Source organism: Pithys albifrons, chromosome 9 (genome assembly GCF_047495875.1).
Source record: "Pithys albifrons albifrons isolate INPA30051 chromosome 9, PitAlb_v1, whole genome shotgun sequence".
NCBI classification, from domain to species: domain Eukaryota; kingdom Metazoa; phylum Chordata; class Aves; order Passeriformes; family Thamnophilidae; genus Pithys; species Pithys albifrons.
The window spans coordinates 17,101,343-17,119,964 of NC_092466.1; the positions used below are offsets into that span (position 1 = coordinate 17,101,343).

General features: G+C 35.8%; 1 protein-coding gene across 4 annotated transcripts in view; it reads right to left on the reverse strand.

Moving 5' to 3' along the window:
- Positions 1–18,622, reverse strand: part of IDE (insulin degrading enzyme) — a 52,949-nt gene that overhangs the window by 2,746 nt on the left and 31,581 nt on the right. For all 4 annotated transcript variants that reach the window (XM_071564318.1, XM_071564315.1, XM_071564317.1 and 1 more), the window contains exons 15-24: positions 16,870–17,014; positions 14,124–14,234; positions 12,740–12,860; positions 11,151–11,242; positions 10,325–10,436; positions 9,075–9,242; positions 6,131–6,403; positions 4,170–4,231; positions 3,031–3,103; positions 1,024–1,091 (exon numbers count right to left, since the gene is read on the reverse strand). In XM_071564318.1, coding sequence (XP_071420419.1) covers positions 1,024–1,091; positions 3,031–3,103; positions 4,170–4,231; positions 6,131–6,403; positions 9,075–9,242; positions 10,325–10,436; positions 11,151–11,242; positions 12,740–12,860; positions 14,124–14,234; positions 16,870–17,014 — 1,225 coding nt within the window. The remainder of the gene's footprint in view (positions 1–1,023; positions 1,092–3,030; positions 3,104–4,169; positions 4,232–6,130; positions 6,404–9,074; positions 9,243–10,324; positions 10,437–11,150; positions 11,243–12,739; positions 12,861–14,123; positions 14,235–16,869; positions 17,015–18,622) is intronic.

The following is an 18,622-nucleotide window of genomic DNA, read 5'->3' on the forward strand; positions in this document are numbered from 1 at the left end:
GTATTAGTGATTCATATTTTGTTATTACAGGATCCCCCAAAAGATAATGTTATTTATTATGAAATAAATGGTTTCATATTTATGTAACCTAAAATAGCTATGATGGAGTAACTGCATTAATGATAATGCAGGATCTCAAATAAATGCAGGGCTTACCTCTTCATTTATAAGTTCTACTTCAGAACAACCCACCTGTCCTTTGAGTATCACAGGTAAGACCACAACCACAATAGCTATTCAATGCACTATTTTTAGATGCAGTAACAAAGTAACTTGCTCATATTTCAGCCATAATGGTTAATATATCCACATACAAGTCATCCACAGATTTCCACCCATGGCAATGATTTCACCTCTAAGGTTTGACAAAGAACAGAGACCTATGTCACCATTTGTCATCTGCTGGGACAAACACTGCCATCCTTCAAGAAAATTCACTGACAGTCCAGTGAGGACCCAGCACTGTCACATCTAATACCTGTAATACCTGCATGAATACAATTTGTCAAACTGTTTCCACCATAGCTTGCATATTGACAGGAATGTGCATTAATATTTAGGCTTTAAGAAAATGACCAAATGGTTGGCTGTTGCTATGGGGCTGGGGGATTGGTTGTCTGGGTTTTTTTAAACAAATATGATAATTTTTTTCATGCATATGCCTCTTTCTCTTGACACTTGATAAATGTGATCATATACAACCAATATTTTCAGACACTAATCACCTGTATTTACTCCACAGTGCAGATACTCAGTAGGGTTTACTACTACTATTACCTTGCACTTCAGTGGACTAGAAGGAACAAAGGTAACTGGACAGATTGCTAAAAAACAAAATAAATCAGGAAAATTCCCTGTTGATAGGGAAGATGACAGTGCACATAGAAAAGAGATGAAATGTCAGCCCCACAACAGCATGAATTTCAATGAGTTTGTTTCTCCCTATAAACTTATACTTAATGATACTAAACCTCTAGATTAAAAATGCAGCCTGGGATTTCTTTGTGTGCTGTTTCTTGTTACCTGTGGTAGTGGTGGTGCTGGTGCCAGGTTCACATCATTTTGGCATGGAAATTCTCCAACAACAGGGCCTATTTAATATCATCAAAATTAATTCAGGGCCATAATGTAATCAGTATCTTTTATATAATAAACAGTTTTCTCTTACAAGACAAGTATCTATATAAAGCACAGTATTTTAATTTTAAAGTATTGCTAACTAACATTTTCTAAACATTTTGCTTTTATACTCCATGGATGTCTTTAGAAATACAGAAATTAATTCATAACTGGAGTTGAGAACACAATCTTTTATTCATTTTGCTTACACATAAAAAGAATGTAGAAATAAAAATTGCTAATCTACGGATCAATGAATACTTAAACCCTTTCTCAGTACAAATTATAAAAAAGTAGCAAATGCCAGTGGTACATACAAGAGCAGTGCAACAACAGTATATCTTTTGATAAGGACATGGCTATGGAGATGTAGAGGTTACTCCAGGTACCAAAATTCTGGATAGCAACTGAAGTCTTCCCTGCCTGTCTCCATGCATGCTCTCCTCCAGTTCCCCCAAAAGTTCTTCCTGTATTTCCATCGTGAATTTCTTTCATGGCAGAGTCCAAATGTCATATTAAATGGGGAGTATGTTGAGAGACAAACTTAATAAAATCTCTGTAAGAGTAACCACTACCACTCCAAGCAAATAATAAACCATTCTGCCAATACAGTTACTACACTCTAAAGTGTTTTCTCTAGATAGGAAAAGTTTTAGAGCTATTTATATTAAGCAATTACTAGTCATAAAAACTGGAAAGATCCTTGAAGCAAGTCTTCCTTACTCAGCTGTAGAGTTACAATTTCTACAGGACCATAAAAGTCAATCCCTCTAAGGCTGTAAGGAGTTTCATGACATGCATGCAGCTATCTGCCTCTCCCTGTACTACAGACAAGCCTTTAATATCCTTGATTTTGCAACCACATGCATGTTGGAATTTAAGTCCAGTATAAACTGGTGAAACGTCTGCAAAAAAACAACTTGGAAGTGCTTCCTTTCAGTTTATTCATATTAACCAGAAACACTTTTAACCTTCTCCTTCCTGAATTCTAAAATGGAACAATACAGTTTACAAGGCAGAGCTAATCTGTATTATTTCAAAATAAAACCTAAATAAACATTGACCTTCTTAGGTTTAAATAAAATGTTTGATACTCCCAGAGGTTTTGCCTTTCGTTTGTTTCAGGGTTTGTTTTCCCCTTTGAGGGTGTTTGAATGTGTGTGTATGGTCAGACTTCCCAAAGAAAGGTTTGGGAAGGGCTCTGGGTGGGGACCTGCCCTTTGAGCCCGTGCACTGGATGTTTTAGGTGAGGCACCGCTGCGCAGAACTGGCCCCACCGTTTAACTCCTGAGGGTCCATCTGCCACAGCCGAGCGAGCTTGGACAGTGAATCCTCAGCGCTGCCTGGTACTAACCAGGGCTGACTCGAGATCAGCATTCGAGATCTGACAGGATCAGATGGCAGGGAGGCTTTAACTGCGAGGGGACGGTCCCCACTGAGACTCGAACTCAGGTCCAGAGTCCAGAGTGCTCTCCTTTACACCATGGGACCATCCAGGTGTTTGAATAATATTGTGGATATTCACCGCCTGTCAGAAAAACCCCCCACACCAGATTGAAAACTGCAAATTCTAATTTTGGGTTGTTTTCTTTTCCCTATAGGAGTATTACAGAGTTTTGTGTCTATTTTAAAATATCCTGTTGAAAACAGAAGTGCTATTTTAGGACATAATGTTTAAATATCAATATAGTTCAGAACAGCTGAAGAACTTGGTCACAGATATCAGCCAGAAAAATCTGAAGCACTCATGTGAAAAAAACCTATAAAAAGAAATACTTTTGCCTCTGAAAAGTATATAACCTCTAAACCAGTTTTTCTTATAGTGCATTTGTTTCATATAACATGGCTATCTCTAACTACAACTTACTTGAACAGGAATAGAATAAATACTGTATCCAGCATAATACTTACAGGAATCCATTTCCCTTGCAAGGACGTGTACTGATACCTTGTGTCTTCTGGGAGCATCTATTGCCAACAGCACCTGCAGTATAAAACATCAATTTCTTCAAGTGTGCAAAGTATCCATGAGATATTATAAAACAGTAAAAAGAATGAGAATGCTTAAATTTTCATTTAAGCTTTAAAATGAGGGATGAATTCTGTGATGTCCCTTCAAATATTATTAAAAGCCATCCATATAATACTCTGAATCGTTTTACAATCAAGTTAAGAAATTCATATACTCTTTGGAACTCAGAAAAAGTGTAAATAATAGAAATTTAGCCATTAACTATGATAGCATCAGGAATGCAACCTAAACTCTCTGCAGAATTTTCTATCCCTAGCAGCCTTCTGGAAGCACATCACCCTGAACACAATTATTAAACTCAGCTGGACTAGCTCACCAATCCAGCTGGTTAATTCTTCTCTGGAATGCTGCATAATCATGTACTGAGCACTGGTGTAAGCAAAATAATATAGATTCCTACAAAGCCAGGACATGCATACTCATTCAAGTTATCATTTATGAAACAACAGGTACTGAAATTCCACTTAGTCCGTTTGTATTTGCTGCATATCTTCACCCATGCCATCATACTGTTAAAAAAACCTAACACCAAAAAACCCACCCAAAGATGTCAGTGTTCACTGTGCCACGTAAATTATAACCAGTTCTAAGCATAAAGAACTAACTCTCATAGGAATGTAAAAAATACCTTGGACAGAGAAAACGATAATGCAGAGTCCAAAAGACAAATCATTTAATGGTTGAAGAACAAAATAAAAGAACAAATGTGCAGTTCTGGCCAGGCTTGGTCACAGAGTAGCACATTTTATATCCATAAAGAAAGGATAAATGAAACAAGAGGAAAATAAAAGCTGGCAAGAAAAAAATAAAAACCACAACAAAACCAAATCCTTCTCCACAATTTTTATAGTTCCCATTAAACGAAGTAATAGTCAGGAAATAAAATTACGGTATCTGCATCAATTATATCATGTACCTAAAACAGGCATCAGTATATCCTTTCACAGCTTGCACAAGTAAGATTCAGTTGCACATACATCTCTTTTCAAGTAACATTTTAACTATATGATTAATTTACCTTGTAGAACTGTATAATATCATCCTTGGTCAGGGTCTTTAGATAAGCCACTTCAATGTTATCTGCACAACAACAGTAAAATCAGAATAAGTCTGCAGATCACAGCTGGCTATTAGCACACTTTATTCGAAGTACATTTCTTTCAAACGCAGACGCTGTAATTGACTGCAAATGATACGGTTTTCATTGTTACCTTTCAAGTTAATACTTGCTTCACTAAAAGTGTCACTGGAACCTTGGCACAAATTATGCTTCAGTAAGTCTGACTGGACTTAGAAAAAAATGCATGTTTGAAGAATATTGATTGCGCTGTAGGATATTCAGTAGCTAAAAGAGATATGCCTACTTTTGTATATTATCTTCACATCAGTGTTACACATTTCTAATGCCAATGGCTTTTATTCACAGGTAGGAAACAGGATGGAAGGATGTCCTTGGGCAGGATGGACTTTTAAATAAATGTAAGGAATGGTGCCCACATCATACCTGTTACAGAGTAATCATCTTTAAGAGATCTGAGGACAATGTGTCTTAGTTGCTACATTACTTCACATAAATTAAATTGTCATGAATTAATCATCTAATAGTATTGCTGCATAAGCAGAAATGGTTTTTGTTGCAGGCATGCTTGCTTTTCTTAAGATGAGCAGGAAGAGCAAGGAAGAAATGAGTGCACGAGAACAAACAGGCAGTTAACAACTCTCTAAGGCAGGCTGTAATTAATAGAAAATTCTACATAAAGAAAATTTAAAAAACCAACAATACAGTCTGGAAAATCAGATAACATTTGGGAGACAACATTAAAAGCAGTAAAAACAAAACCATAAAAATGTGAAGAAAAAAAAACCTTCCACTTCTTAAGGCTGGAATATGAATTGCTGATTTTGACAGCTCTATTAATATAGTAATCATTAATTAAATAAAACCACTAGTGAGCAGAGGCAAATTAAAGATATAAAAGTTAAGGGAAATAGTAAGGTTGGTTGGATTTAGACGTGAAATCTATGGCTATAGTTAGCAGGAAGAATTCCACAGAGATAATATTAACGCAAATATGGTAAACCCAGAAACCTTAAGGCAGAGAAAAATCAAACTATTTCATCAGACACAAAAAAGTACTTGAGGGGATAAGTTTCCACACCACTCCTTATGTTCAGGCATGAAACCTTGTCAGTAGCTCTCATTCTCTCCAGACCAAGCTAGATGACAAGTCAAAATTCATTATTAAAACAGTTCAGTGAGTCACTGACAAGCAAAAAGAACTGTATTTGCTATTGCGGAAAGCCCACGTGGTGCATGTGGAGCAGAAGACAAGTCACAGAATACAGCGCTGAGTTTTATGGAGGAAGCATATTGTGCATGAAGACAGAAAATTACAGTTGTGAATAAGAGCTGAGACACGAAAATGTGAGGAAAAGCTGACTGTATCTAAACTGATTTTTTGTTTTACACTAGTAATGCAGTTTCTAACATATCTCAGTATTATGGATTACAAACCTTCAAACAATGATGAAAAAGGAAAGACAGAACTTAAATATTATGTAGGATCACATCGTAGATAACTGTCAGTCCATTTTCAGTAAAAGCACAAGAAGTTGGATCTCATTTGGTCTTCCACAAGTTTATCATCTTTAAAGTATCGTGAATTAAAAAACAAACCCAAAATTAATGTTTCTTCAGATCTACTCTGAGACAGGTGACATGTTAGTTAAGATAACTGCTGTGCCTCTCCCACCACTCCTTCAAAAGAACTGCACAGTGGGAAGAGGAATAGGGTTAACATGAATGTGTATACTGTCAGAAATGTCACAGTGTATTTGAATGCATCTGTCAAGTATATATTAAATTATGTACAGGCTATGTCAAAGTTTAAGTTGTTCCCAAACGCCTGTAACACTCAACAGTCACAAGAGTAGTCAAATTACAGCATCCAGTTCCCAAGGAATTATCATTTGTCTTACCTCTGTCAAAGTTATACTGCTGGGAAATGATTTCTCCCCAGTATTTAGCACATTCTGCAGACAGCTTCTTTGGTTTGTCTAGACGGCGAATTGCTAAAGCTTGGATATGTTTTTGGAAGGCCTCCTCTGTCATATCTTCTATGCATTTCTCCATGGTTTTCAAGAATGCTTCGACTCTGCTTTCTAAATAGTGTGGGGGCTTTTCAGATTGGATAATAAATCGCAGTCCTTGTATCCCATTTGCCCGCCGTGGACCACTGAACACAATGTACCCTTGGCGAAACAGGAACAGCCAGAAATCAAAAGAAATCCCTTGCTGCACCATAAAGTTTGACAAACACGGCATGTTTGACAAGAACGGAATGTTATGCTAATTTAACTCTGTATTATAAATAAAATAGTGCATGTTTACAAAATATGCCACATACGCTTTTTTAAAAACACATTCTTATTTCACCGAGGTAAATGTCAGTTCAAGGGATGGGTAAGGAGGAGATGAGGCAGACCAAGACAAAACAAAACCAACTGCCACCAGAATCAGGTTTCTGGAAATTAAACTGTACTCTAGTGCTTCATTAGGCTCAACACTAGAAACTTGCTATTTTTTCATAACATCTAATCTGAATTCTCTTTGCCACAATGTAAGACCACTACTTCTCATCAATTAGATAAAAAGAAAGTATTATCCCTTCCTTTTTGTTGTAGCATTTGCTAATCTGAACAACTAATCTCTTCTTCAATCTTCTCCTCTTTTAATAACAAATCTGTCACATTTCTTTTAAATGTTGTTTTATAGCTTTCTCATCATTCCCTAATGCTCACATCCAAACCAGATACAGTATTTCCAAGTTCTTACCTGAACAATTTAGGAGTATTACTGTGATGTGAGTGCATCTTGAAAGCTTCCATTTATATATCCCAGCATTTTACACAGCAGGACAACACTGCTGATTTATGTCCTACCTCTGGTCCCCTCTACCCTGTACAGTTTGCTAAATAACTGCTCCCTAGCCAGTTGCTTCCCAGCCTGTATCTGTGCCACTGGCTGTTCCTGCCAAACTCTTCCTAACAAACTGCATCTTAGCTTCATACCAGTCATGTTTCCAAAATGTCAAACTAATTTGAAATTCTAATTCTATCTTCCCATACACTTGCAGCTTCTCTCAACTTAGTATTATCTGAAGATTTAGTAAGTATACTCACTCTTCAATCATCTAGTTTTGATGAAAATACCAAATAACAATTTGATCACAACAGAGCTCTGTAGAACAACTCTTTTTCAAATCAACTCTTCTTTATTTTCCAGTCATGACTTCCCAAAATGCTGCATCCAAACGTGTAGCACTTCCACCCACACACTCCAGTAACAGTCTCTCAGTTACCTTCTATGAATTTAGAACTAGTTTGATAACTTATTCCATATTTTCAAGCAATTAGAATTAAACTGACTAATCTGACTCATTTCCCCACTCTTATCTTTCCTTTAAGGAAACATGCAGCATTTACTTGCGTTTATTTTTTCCAATACCTCATCTATCATCATTTTAAGACTTCTAATTCCAGGAGTTTTGTAATTTTGTTCCTTATAACAGAATGTAGAGTTCATCAGAGCTGAATTCTTTAAAATTTAATTTACCCAATACATCTATAATTTTCCTGTTCAAAGGTAAGCCTTGGACTTTGATCACCAGTATTTATTTTGGAAACCATCTGGTCACAGCCGACATTTTAAATGAAAACTAACAAAGCCAGCCTAAAACATTTTCATTTTTTTCCACCATTGCCAACTTTTCTCTTTTACTTTCTCATACTGCTAAAGCATTTATTGAAAGAATTGTCACTACTTCTGCTGTTTAGCAAACTGCTAACTCCTTTTTCCCTAAGCTTTCTCAAGAGATCTTATTAAATTCCATGAAGTTTACTGAATTTTGCCGGTACTTCTACTGTCTTTCCCTCTGCAGTTATGCAGTGCTGAACACAAACAGTTCTTCCTGTTTCCCCCAACTACTCTTTACGTGCTCCTTCCACCTTTTCTACAAAACCTGTCACCAGCACAATTTCAAAAATCTGTTAAATAACCTGGATTCTATTCTATTTTCAGCAGATATATGGACAGTTAAAACTCCTATGATGAATATTTTATGGCTGATTCTGCTCGTTGCCCACAAGAAGTCTAATCTTCCCTGACATCCCTGGTGGTTCACAGTCATCACACTGAGACACTTGCCTGCTTCTCACCTTTCTGGAAAACCTCTACTCCTCACCAGTATTTCAATCATGTGAACTGTCATGTAAAGTCTCTCTCTCAACTTGTTACTCTGGAACAATCTTATCAGTTCTGTCTTACTGGTTCAAGTTACAACTACCTGTACTTATCAGTGAACAGCTGTACTCTTAAAAGGTCAGAAATGTATTTACATCTCCACCAACATGGTGGCTCACTATTACCATACACTCATATTCCTAAGACAGGGCTTAGGGTTTAACAGATGGACTTGAAGATCTTAGAGGTCTTTTACAACCTAAACAATTCTATGATTCTGTGAATCATCAAGTGCACCTGGAAGTAGGATCACAAGCAAAAAAGATCAAACTGCTACTCATTCTTTAAGAAGATCTAGACATTTAGGAAACTGATCCAATAAACTCCTATTGGTAAAAGTTCTAATACGAAGTTTTCTGCGCAGTGATCAAATGTTTTTTAGTCAGAGTTGGTTTCAGATATTTCAGACTTATCTTAAAAATTATGCATGCTTGTTCTCATTTTAGACTCCATGCACAGTAACATTTCTTTGAGTCATCAGCAGTTAAGATAAATTACATTTACCAAGTGCCTTTTAAATGGCATTCAGTAAGCAAGGAAGGAACACCTCATCACATCTCGCGTGTGAGTGTGTGAGTGCATCCACATGTGATACACACACAGTCCCCCAGGAGAACTCACCTAACTGCTCCTTGGTGCGCAGAGTGTTGAAACATGGCTCTGAGATAATCTGACAAAAGAGCTCCAGAAACATATTCTCAGAAGTGCTCTGCATGTCTGTTTGGTAATAGATTTCAATGCCACAATTGTTATGAACTTCATTTCTCTGTTGATATACAAACCAACCTCCTAAAAGACAAAGTTAAAATATTTAAGTTCATAAAAACCTATGTTGTCATTGTCCACAATTAAAATGATAATGGTCTATTGCTTGTGGAATGGTTTAGGATTGTTTAGGATTATAATAAATGGTTTAGGATTGTTAAAGACTTTCCACTAACAGCATACTTTTCATGAAACAAGAAAAGAATGAATTATTTTTAATACATTAAAATGTCACAGCTTGAGCATACCAGCAACTAAACTGAAACTGGCTGCTTCTCCTCAAGCAAATATTTTTGGTATTGGGGTGAAATTCTATATTGCCTTTACTATGTAAACAGTGTCTAAGACAATCTGTCAGAAACTATTATAAGCATTAAAAATAATTCCACATTTAATACCAATAACTTCTTGTAAAGAATGTTATGATAGTTTCCACAGACAGATGACCAGCTATGGGTAACTTGCTTTGGCCGTACAGCTACGTATATCATTGCTCCCAGCAACACCTTGAACCTCCTTTCTTTTATATATATGATTTTTTTTTAACCATAGAAGTAAGATCATACAAACACTACAACAACAAAAGAATTTGTATAAAAAAAAAGTTGTGTAAGAGCTTTTAGTTTTCTCAAAATAGCAAGGCTCATTCAGAACAGTCCTTCACTGAATGGTCAATGCTAAAAATGTTCTAAGAATGGTGTTTATTCAAATGTGTATACGATGTGAAGCAGAGAGTGGGACAGGGCTCTTATTTCCATAAATCATAATGAGTGAACCAGGACTGAATCACAGAAGGGCCTGGATGGAAGGGACTTTAAAGATCGCCCAGGTACAGCTCCCAGGAAGCCAAATTTACATACAAAAATTAAAAATTAAATCAAACTAATTTTCAAGTAAAACAGAAAGGTCATGTATTAGTATGTAATTTTATTAACAAAACCACATCCTAGTTAATTTTTGAATTGTAAGTTTAAAATAATCTGAAGTAAGTCTGATTTCAAAACACACTCCTAGCGACAGAGTAACATGTATTTTAAAATGTCATTAGCAAGGAGAATCTCAATTTAATGAGTGTTAAAAAGTCATAAATAAATCATTTAACTTACTGTCAGGAAGTTGAACTTCCCTGTATCTCACTAGCTGACTGGGAAGGAGTGGCTTTGTATGAGCATGCTCAATAAGAGTGTCCTCAACCATCTGCATAATTCCTAATGCAGCCTGGAACAGAAAATGTAAGAGGAATTTCAGTGATCATTAGTCATTCTGTACCTAACAGCAGTGCGAGACTTTCCAATTGTTGATGGTGCTGTGAGAGAAAAGAAAAAACATCCAGAATAGAAAATAGAGCTATTGTAATTTAATACAAATACAACAGAAGTTAAGTAGATGAAAGTGGCAGCTTGGGAGGAAAGGGTTTTTTTGTGTTTTCTCTAAGTTTAACTTGTCTACATGTTTAACTCTTTTTACTTCTTTCTAATGCTTCAGAAATAAGAGCTCGATTGGCTTTTATTTTTCCCTTTCCCACCGTTCCTGTTTAGTTATGTGTGAAGTACTGAATGTGGAAGGATACTGGATTCTTAAATCTGTGCCAGTAGTCTGAAAGTTTTAAATGGAAACAAGTCGAATCTGCAGCACATCATTCCTTCTGCAGCTTGATCAGTAATGACAAGCAACACAGACTTTCAAATACTTTTATCTGAAGCTGGTTTTTAATTCAGTTTCCAAGAGTAATATAAGGGCAGCACTTAGCCAAATAAGTGGAAAGAAAATGACACTTTGATACCTCCACAAAGATAAAAAACGTACAAAGTTGAATTATGGAATCACATTTGGCAAAACTTCTTTGAAGATCTGAGAAGATTAAACTAGTCTTCCATTTTTTATGCTGCTTTTCAATAAAAATTGCTTTATTAAAGAAAGAATCACACCAACCTGTTTTGTTATATTGCCATGGAGAAGAGCTTCAATGTGTAACCGTGACAACAGTTGTGCTATAAAGGCTTTGAGACGGGGAAGGGTGACATCTAGAATAGATATTTAGACAGTTAAATCACTCACATGTATTTTAAATTAACAAGTATCTAAGTCATCATTAGATACAGTGCATTTTTTAGAGGAGGAGAAACCCATCATCGTGAAAAAGTGAATCTCTCCTTAAAAATGCAACACTGGAATACTTGCAGCTCTAAATAGCAGCTCTCATCATATAGTTTATTTCACTTAGAATTCACATGCTGTCTGACCCAGATTCCAAAAAAAGAAAAAAAACCCCTTCTTTCCAATCATGCCGAACAAACATTCCTTTCTCCAGAGAAAACAGCTGCAATCATTCAGGTGGTGCTTCAAGGAAAAGCCTTACTTATTAACTAAACAAGCAGCATGCAGTTTGTAACACTCAAGCAACACCCTGCGCATTTACCATCTAGACTAAAAAAAGATCCTAACTCCAAATATAGTGTTTTGATAGTATCTTTGCAACAAACAATACACAGAAAAATATCCTTGCAATATATTCCAGCACACACACATGCACAAATCACACACAGACATTCTGTGGTAGCCTGTCCTTGGAAAGCAGTTCTCATATATAATGCAAACTATAGTTTAACATACAGAATCAATGGAATAAAACACAAAGGATGGTTGAATGGATGGGACATTCATGGGTATGTATTCTGAATCCATCCCCTCAAACGAATACAAAAGCCACATATTCTTCTTGAAAAGGTCCTGGTGTATTTCAAGAAGGTATTACAAGGTATTTTTGCAAGCTGTCCCAGTAAGAGCCTTTTGTTACAACACAGTAAAATACAGGTGGGGACCGGTTCTTCAGCTATTACTACAATCACAAAGACCCTAAATATCATTTAGTTCCAAGCTCCCTGCCATGGGAATCGACATCTTCCACTAGACCTGGTTGCTCAGAGTCCTACTCCACCTGGCCTTTAAAATCAATTAAATCTCTTAATTTGAAATTTCTCCTCCATTCAAACACATTAGGGTGCCTGCTGTTCAATAAGATCCACAATTTTCTTTATTCTTTATTATCATTATCTACAGAAATTATATATTTTTATTAGCTACTGTTCTTCATTATTTACAGGAACATGAGTTATGTTTCCCTGTTAATGGAAAAAACAAAATAGTTTGCGCACTGGGAAGAACAATGCAGATACACTCCAACATGTCTGCAAGATGTCAGCTAGAGAAATATGATTTTATCAATGCTGACTGAGCACTGGATTCAACAATGCAGGCTCATACCCACAAGGCTGTTCCAACTTTTGTCTGAACTTTGACCTGCAAGTTTTGCCATTTGAGGCCTTTTAGTCTGAAGTAAACTACACTTTGTTGAAACTGGAGGACAATTGCAGCAAGTTCAGGTCTGGCACTGCAGGGGCTTCACTTGAACAGCGAGCAGAGCTTGCAATAGGTGAACAGGTACCTTCATTAGTTTAGTAAGACATTTTCCATAAGAAAAGAATTAAAAATAATAAAGTTTAAAAGTGACGTAACATTACCATCTAGAGCTTCTTTCAATTCATCTTTGGTCCAAGCAACTTCTGTCATCAGGAGTCGGAGATAATACATTGCATGCTGGTGAGGCTGTTCAGCCCTGAAGTTGTTAAGTGATCTCATGTACTAAAACAAAACCATTAAGCAGATTATAAATTTAGAAATAGAGTTCTAAACATAAAATATTAACATTGCACTCTCAACTCTGGGTACCATCAAAAAGGTACATTTCAGATATTGAGAACATTGCTTATTAGCCTTGTTAATAATTGCGTTAAGTGACCTCAGTAACAATCCAGGCTTCTGAGCCTTCCCATTCAGCAGCAACCATTAAGACAGTTGAAATGAGCATGAAGTCAAACTTTTCCATTAAATTAATGACTGAAAATTTAATTACTGCAGTTAGACCTAAACAAATATTTAGATCAAGCTGCTCTGCCCAGGAAATACACATTCCCTGATGACTGACCAGGGGTGGAGGAATACTACTAATAGAAAATGTATTCTTCTCCCAATTGCTTCCTTCAGCTGACTTGGTTAGACAAAAACAAGAGCATCTGGAAAAGGCTTTGCATGGAAAAATGAGGTATGAGAGAAAAATTAGTGAGCTTCTCCAAAAATACTCTTTTCTACATCAGCTGCACCTTTACAGAGTAAGGAAAACCTCTTTCCTCCACCAGAGAACTGGGAAGTGCAAACTAATACTTTCAGCAAGTTGGAAGGGTTGCCAGTATAGGACAAAATAATTAATTTCAGGGCCCATGAGTGACAAACAGTGAGCCTGAAGTCGCTGAGGAGGTATCTTCTGTCTGTTCCAAACAGAAGCCACAAGCTGGTATCTCCCTTATCTCTTTGGTGGGAAGAAAACTGCAGTCTCCCCATCAGACCTGAGTTCTGGAAGTCAGCATGTGTTAACCAGCTGGTTACCTTTGCACCAAGTGATCTTGGCCCAGGAGCCAAGATGCATCTGGGGAGAAGAAACGCTGCAAATCTTTTCAACACCTCCTTTCCCCCTTTATCCACTTCCCCCTTCTTTTATGGGTGGGTCCCACTGAAAACACCCAAGTTGTAAAACAGGATATAAAAGTTTTGTACCCCACCACTCCAATTTAGATTTCCACTCCTATCAAAGCAAGCTGCAATCCCTTGACACATCTTAACAAAGACTGACTGAAAGAAGATTACAGAGCCAGTTGTTTTCAACCAAAGAATGTAATATAAACACTGAAGAACTCATGGCCACAAAAAAATGAGAAAAAAGCTTTTGAAGCCCCACTAAGGCAGAATGTCACTCTCTATTTCCATGGATAACCAGCCCTCAGATTTCTTATAAAGTCAATGTACTCAATCTTAAATTACTCCAAAATTCAGATTTCTCACACAGCTTACCGCTTCCTTGATAATTTCAAATCGTTTTTCATCAATCTCAAAAGTAGCCATTTTCTCAATGATCTTCTTGAGCAAGATATGTTGCTTGTCATTATAACCTTTTACAGAGAGCTATGGAAAAAGTGCATAATTTGCTTTAAATATGGAAGATAAAAGAATAAAACAATTATCAAGTCTTGTATAATTTAATGAGCAATACAATTTTCAATACTTACTCTAAATTCACCATTACTGAACATTAACTTATTCTTAAATTAAATCCCTTTACTCATCAAAAGGTAACTTACTGATGAATATAATACTGCACATTTGCTCAGGAGTTATAGATGAATGAATGTAATGTCATGTAGATTTAATCAAATTGAACTAAGAATACAAAATTTAAATGATTACAATATCGAGCCCAGTCAGTATATCACTTATTTTGAGTACTGAAATGATGTCACTCTGTGTTTCTCACTTTAGTAACAAAGTCTGGACTCACAACTTTCTAAAATGTTCTCTCCAAATTACTTTCAACCTTTTTTCATGTTTATGTTGTTGATCAAAAAATATTTTACCTAAGTGGACATAAGCAGTGCTACAAGAAAAGGGGTGCTATGAACAGCAGCACAACTTACACCCAGGATGGTGCTGGGTGAAACACCAGAGTAATCTACAATCATAATGAGATATTGATCTCATACTTTTTTTTCCTGAAAGTATACATGAAATAAACTTGGTCATTTAAAAAATAAGGTAAAAATTACTATCATTCCATCAAGCTACAGAAAATTCCTCTTGCAAAAAAAAGACATTAAAAGGCCCTTTTTTGGTGGGGAAAATCTTCAGCATTTAGTATCCCAAAGCAGGAATTTGATTGGATTTGTGCAGTTTAATCATTAAGAATAAAACTAAACTTTAGAACACAAATCAACGTATATGTGAATTCCTGCTTTCCAGTAGGAAGATTTTTTCTTCTATGGTTCCTGAAACATAGTTGAACCACGAATTTGAAGAAAAGGCTATCATAAATGGATTTATGGCAAAGACTGGCATTCTAAATTACCATAGGAACCCAAAGAGTCCAACAATCACCATGGGTGACTGTTTTCAGTGTAGCATCTGCCCTTGCTTAAAGCACCAACACTGTACACTTATTAATTATAAAATTTCTCACAATCCAGAAGATTACACATTTTCAGATATTTAAAATAACTCTAAACTTTTAAACTGTGACTAAAACCAAAGAAAATTGCACACACTTATTTTTCAAAGGAATTAACCCTGACCACTGAAGCAAGTTTTTAACTGAGAATAGATAACCATGTTAGCAGTAAGTCAAGTGAAAGATACAAGGAAATGAGATTAGTGTTGGATAAAAAAAGAAATTGCAGCACTCTCTCATACCAAAAGTGTAAAGATCATATTCTTTTACTAAGGTTGCTCCAAAAAATAATACTTCTACAGGAAAAATTTTAAAACACATTCTTGTATATAATGATGGCTAAGAAAAGCTTTTAGTAGAACTTTGAGACAGACTACTAAAATCTCCCATCATAAGTCTCTTAGGAGAATATTAGTAAGAAATAACCATTTATCATAATAGCAGTATTTATCAAGTATTGTCAGCACTTTAAAAGAGGTTATAAAACACATAATAAAGACAAACACTAAGGAAAAGCCATAAATATCCAGCATTGCATTCTAATGAACACATGCACAATCCATTTCCACAGCTCACTACAGCAGAATTAAGAGAATCATAACAAAACCTGTAAGGCTGAGACTCATTCAACAGAAAACTTAAACCTTTTTATACAGAAACCAGCAATAGTACTTTCCAGACTACCATGCAAGCAAGTAAAAATGTGAACCAGAACGCAAAAATTGCACTGCACACATGGTCACAAGACACTGCAATCCTGAACAGGTCACTCAGTACAAAATACAGCTTTGCATTGCCTTTAATACATGAGATATATGCAAGGGAAAAAACATTAACCATCTCATTTAGAAATGCAGAAGTCAAATGTTTTCTCCAAGCTCAACAACTCCCAAGCTGTTTCATTTCCTCCTGCGTTTTTGTCTTACTTACAAGTATTGCATTCATTCCTGATGCAATGCCATAGCTCAAACCTGAGAGGCGTGCTGCATATGTATACTCTTTTAAATCATCCTTCAATAACCTGATAAACAGGTATGTCATGTTGCAATGGAGAGGATCAGCATAAATGTAGCGACTAACAAAAAGAAAAACAAAAGAAATGCTTTGATACCTCAAGCAGTGACAAAGTAATGGATGAAGAAATATGACTGAAGAGTATGTATATGCAGCCTCATGATCAATAGTTCTTGAACAGGATAGTTGATGTATACCATTTATTTAATAGCATGGAAAAAGGGTCTTTTACCCCATCAGTCAGAATGTTTTAGTAGATATCTGACAAACATATAAATATGTAAGCTTGGATTAGGGTTGTTTTTATTTTTAAATGGAGGAAGAAATCTCACAACTAATTAATTTCATGAATGATACAAAAATGAAGAAGAAAATTTGCTTAACATGAACTGAAAGACTGTTGAAGACTTTGAACAAAATTCAACTTAAAATTCAAATCAAAGAAAGAATGGTTAATGACCAAGATCAAAAGGACTAACAGCCTTTATTTTTTATTTAAAAGTCCTTCCATCAAATCAATATAAAAATGTTGATGAGTGGAAGTAGTTTTAAGGCTCTAAGCTCTTCGTGGATTTGGGTACTTACATACATCCCATAGATGGTATTTTGGAGATCATAGTTCAAGCCAGCTAGTTCTGCTGCATATGCATACTCGTTGAGGGAGTCCTTGAGTAGTTCAAGGTACAAATAGGCCATGTTACAATGCAAGGGATCCACGTAAGCAAATGGGCTGGAAGAAAATGTTGAAAGTAAAATATGCAGTTTAAAATTATTTCTCTGTTTCTTTTGGCCTTGAAGTTTGATCTGAAGGAAACAATATTTTCTGAGATTTTATGCTGATGGATCCCATTATGAAGGATTCCTATTTTGAAGCCAAATATGAACATACCTGAAAATAGTTACTTAGCTTGCTTATGGTTTGAGGAATGCCAAAATATATTGAAGATTCCAAAGATACTCTATTTGTGCTCATAAATCAAGACACATATTTACTTGGCTGCACAGTCAGAATTCACCAGGAGTACAATAAGCTAAATATAGCAATATAATTTAAGAGAGTGACATGAAATCCCACATACTGAACATTAATTTAATACATACTCATACATTATCAGAAAACAAAGTAGTTTCTATTATAAAATTAAGAGATCAGCAATTTGTGGTATGAAAATATGTAGCCCATGCCAAGTTCTCCTCTGGAAAGAAGTCTGGCATATCCACTGTCACAGCACTATAATTTTTTTTGTGTTATCTTTTCACTGGCAACAACTGTACAAAACCTACTGTCTTCCACTAGAAGCATCTGATCACATACAATATTGCCACAAATTTCTTTAAAAGAGAAAAGCAACTCAAAGACTCAAACTATGTTTCAACTGTGCTAATTGTTACATACCTGTGTACTTTAAAGATTTGCAAAGTCAGGTTATTTGTACTATGACCGAGTACTGATTTCTAAAGCTTCTGGATTGCATGTAAATTCATTATCAATTTCACAGAAACAATCAGCAGTATCTGAAACAATTTGCTGTCAGGATATGGCTTACAACTGAAACCCACACCATTTGCATTTATTTTCTCTGAGCAATCTAGTGGTGATATTCAGACGTGCCATCATATGGTCACACCTATACAGAATGGTATTTTGCAGTGTATACAAGCTTTAATATAGTAAAACAAAGATCACATGACCACAATACACAAGTTGATAAACTTAAAATACATTGCAAAGGTAGGTTCCTGGTTCCTTTTAGTAAGGCCTTGACTTCTTCCTTTCAGATTAAGAAAAGGAAGCAGAGGAAGAGATTTAAAATAAAAAAAGTATTTAAAAAAGCTATCAGAGAAGCAGGGCCTCCCATAGTCTGAAATTTTAGCACAGATTAAACAAACAGGTCAGTAAAAAAAAAAAACAAACCAAAAGGGCTACTATTTGCATTTCTCCCTACATTGAGAATTCCCCAAAACTGAGTAATTTCAATATGCCCAATGATACAAGTCCAATTACTACTGAACTTTTTAATTAAGATTGAATTCAAAGCAAGATGTAGGTCAATCCTATGTTACCATGAGCCTTCCTCCAAACTCCAATTTTTTTCCATTTTGATACTACAATAGAGACTTAATCAGTTTGCATGATTACTACGTCTGTATCAGTTACAGATTCTGTATACTCATTTCGTTGGCAAAGGTCAACAGGGAGTTTTGAAAATAATCATGACTACTGTATCACTGATGCTCAAGTGAAAAATAACAGAAAACAATTATTACAACATTGTTATTGGAGTTGCCTTCTATTGTAGTTCGCTTTTCCCCCCCCCAGACTCAAGCAGAACAACTC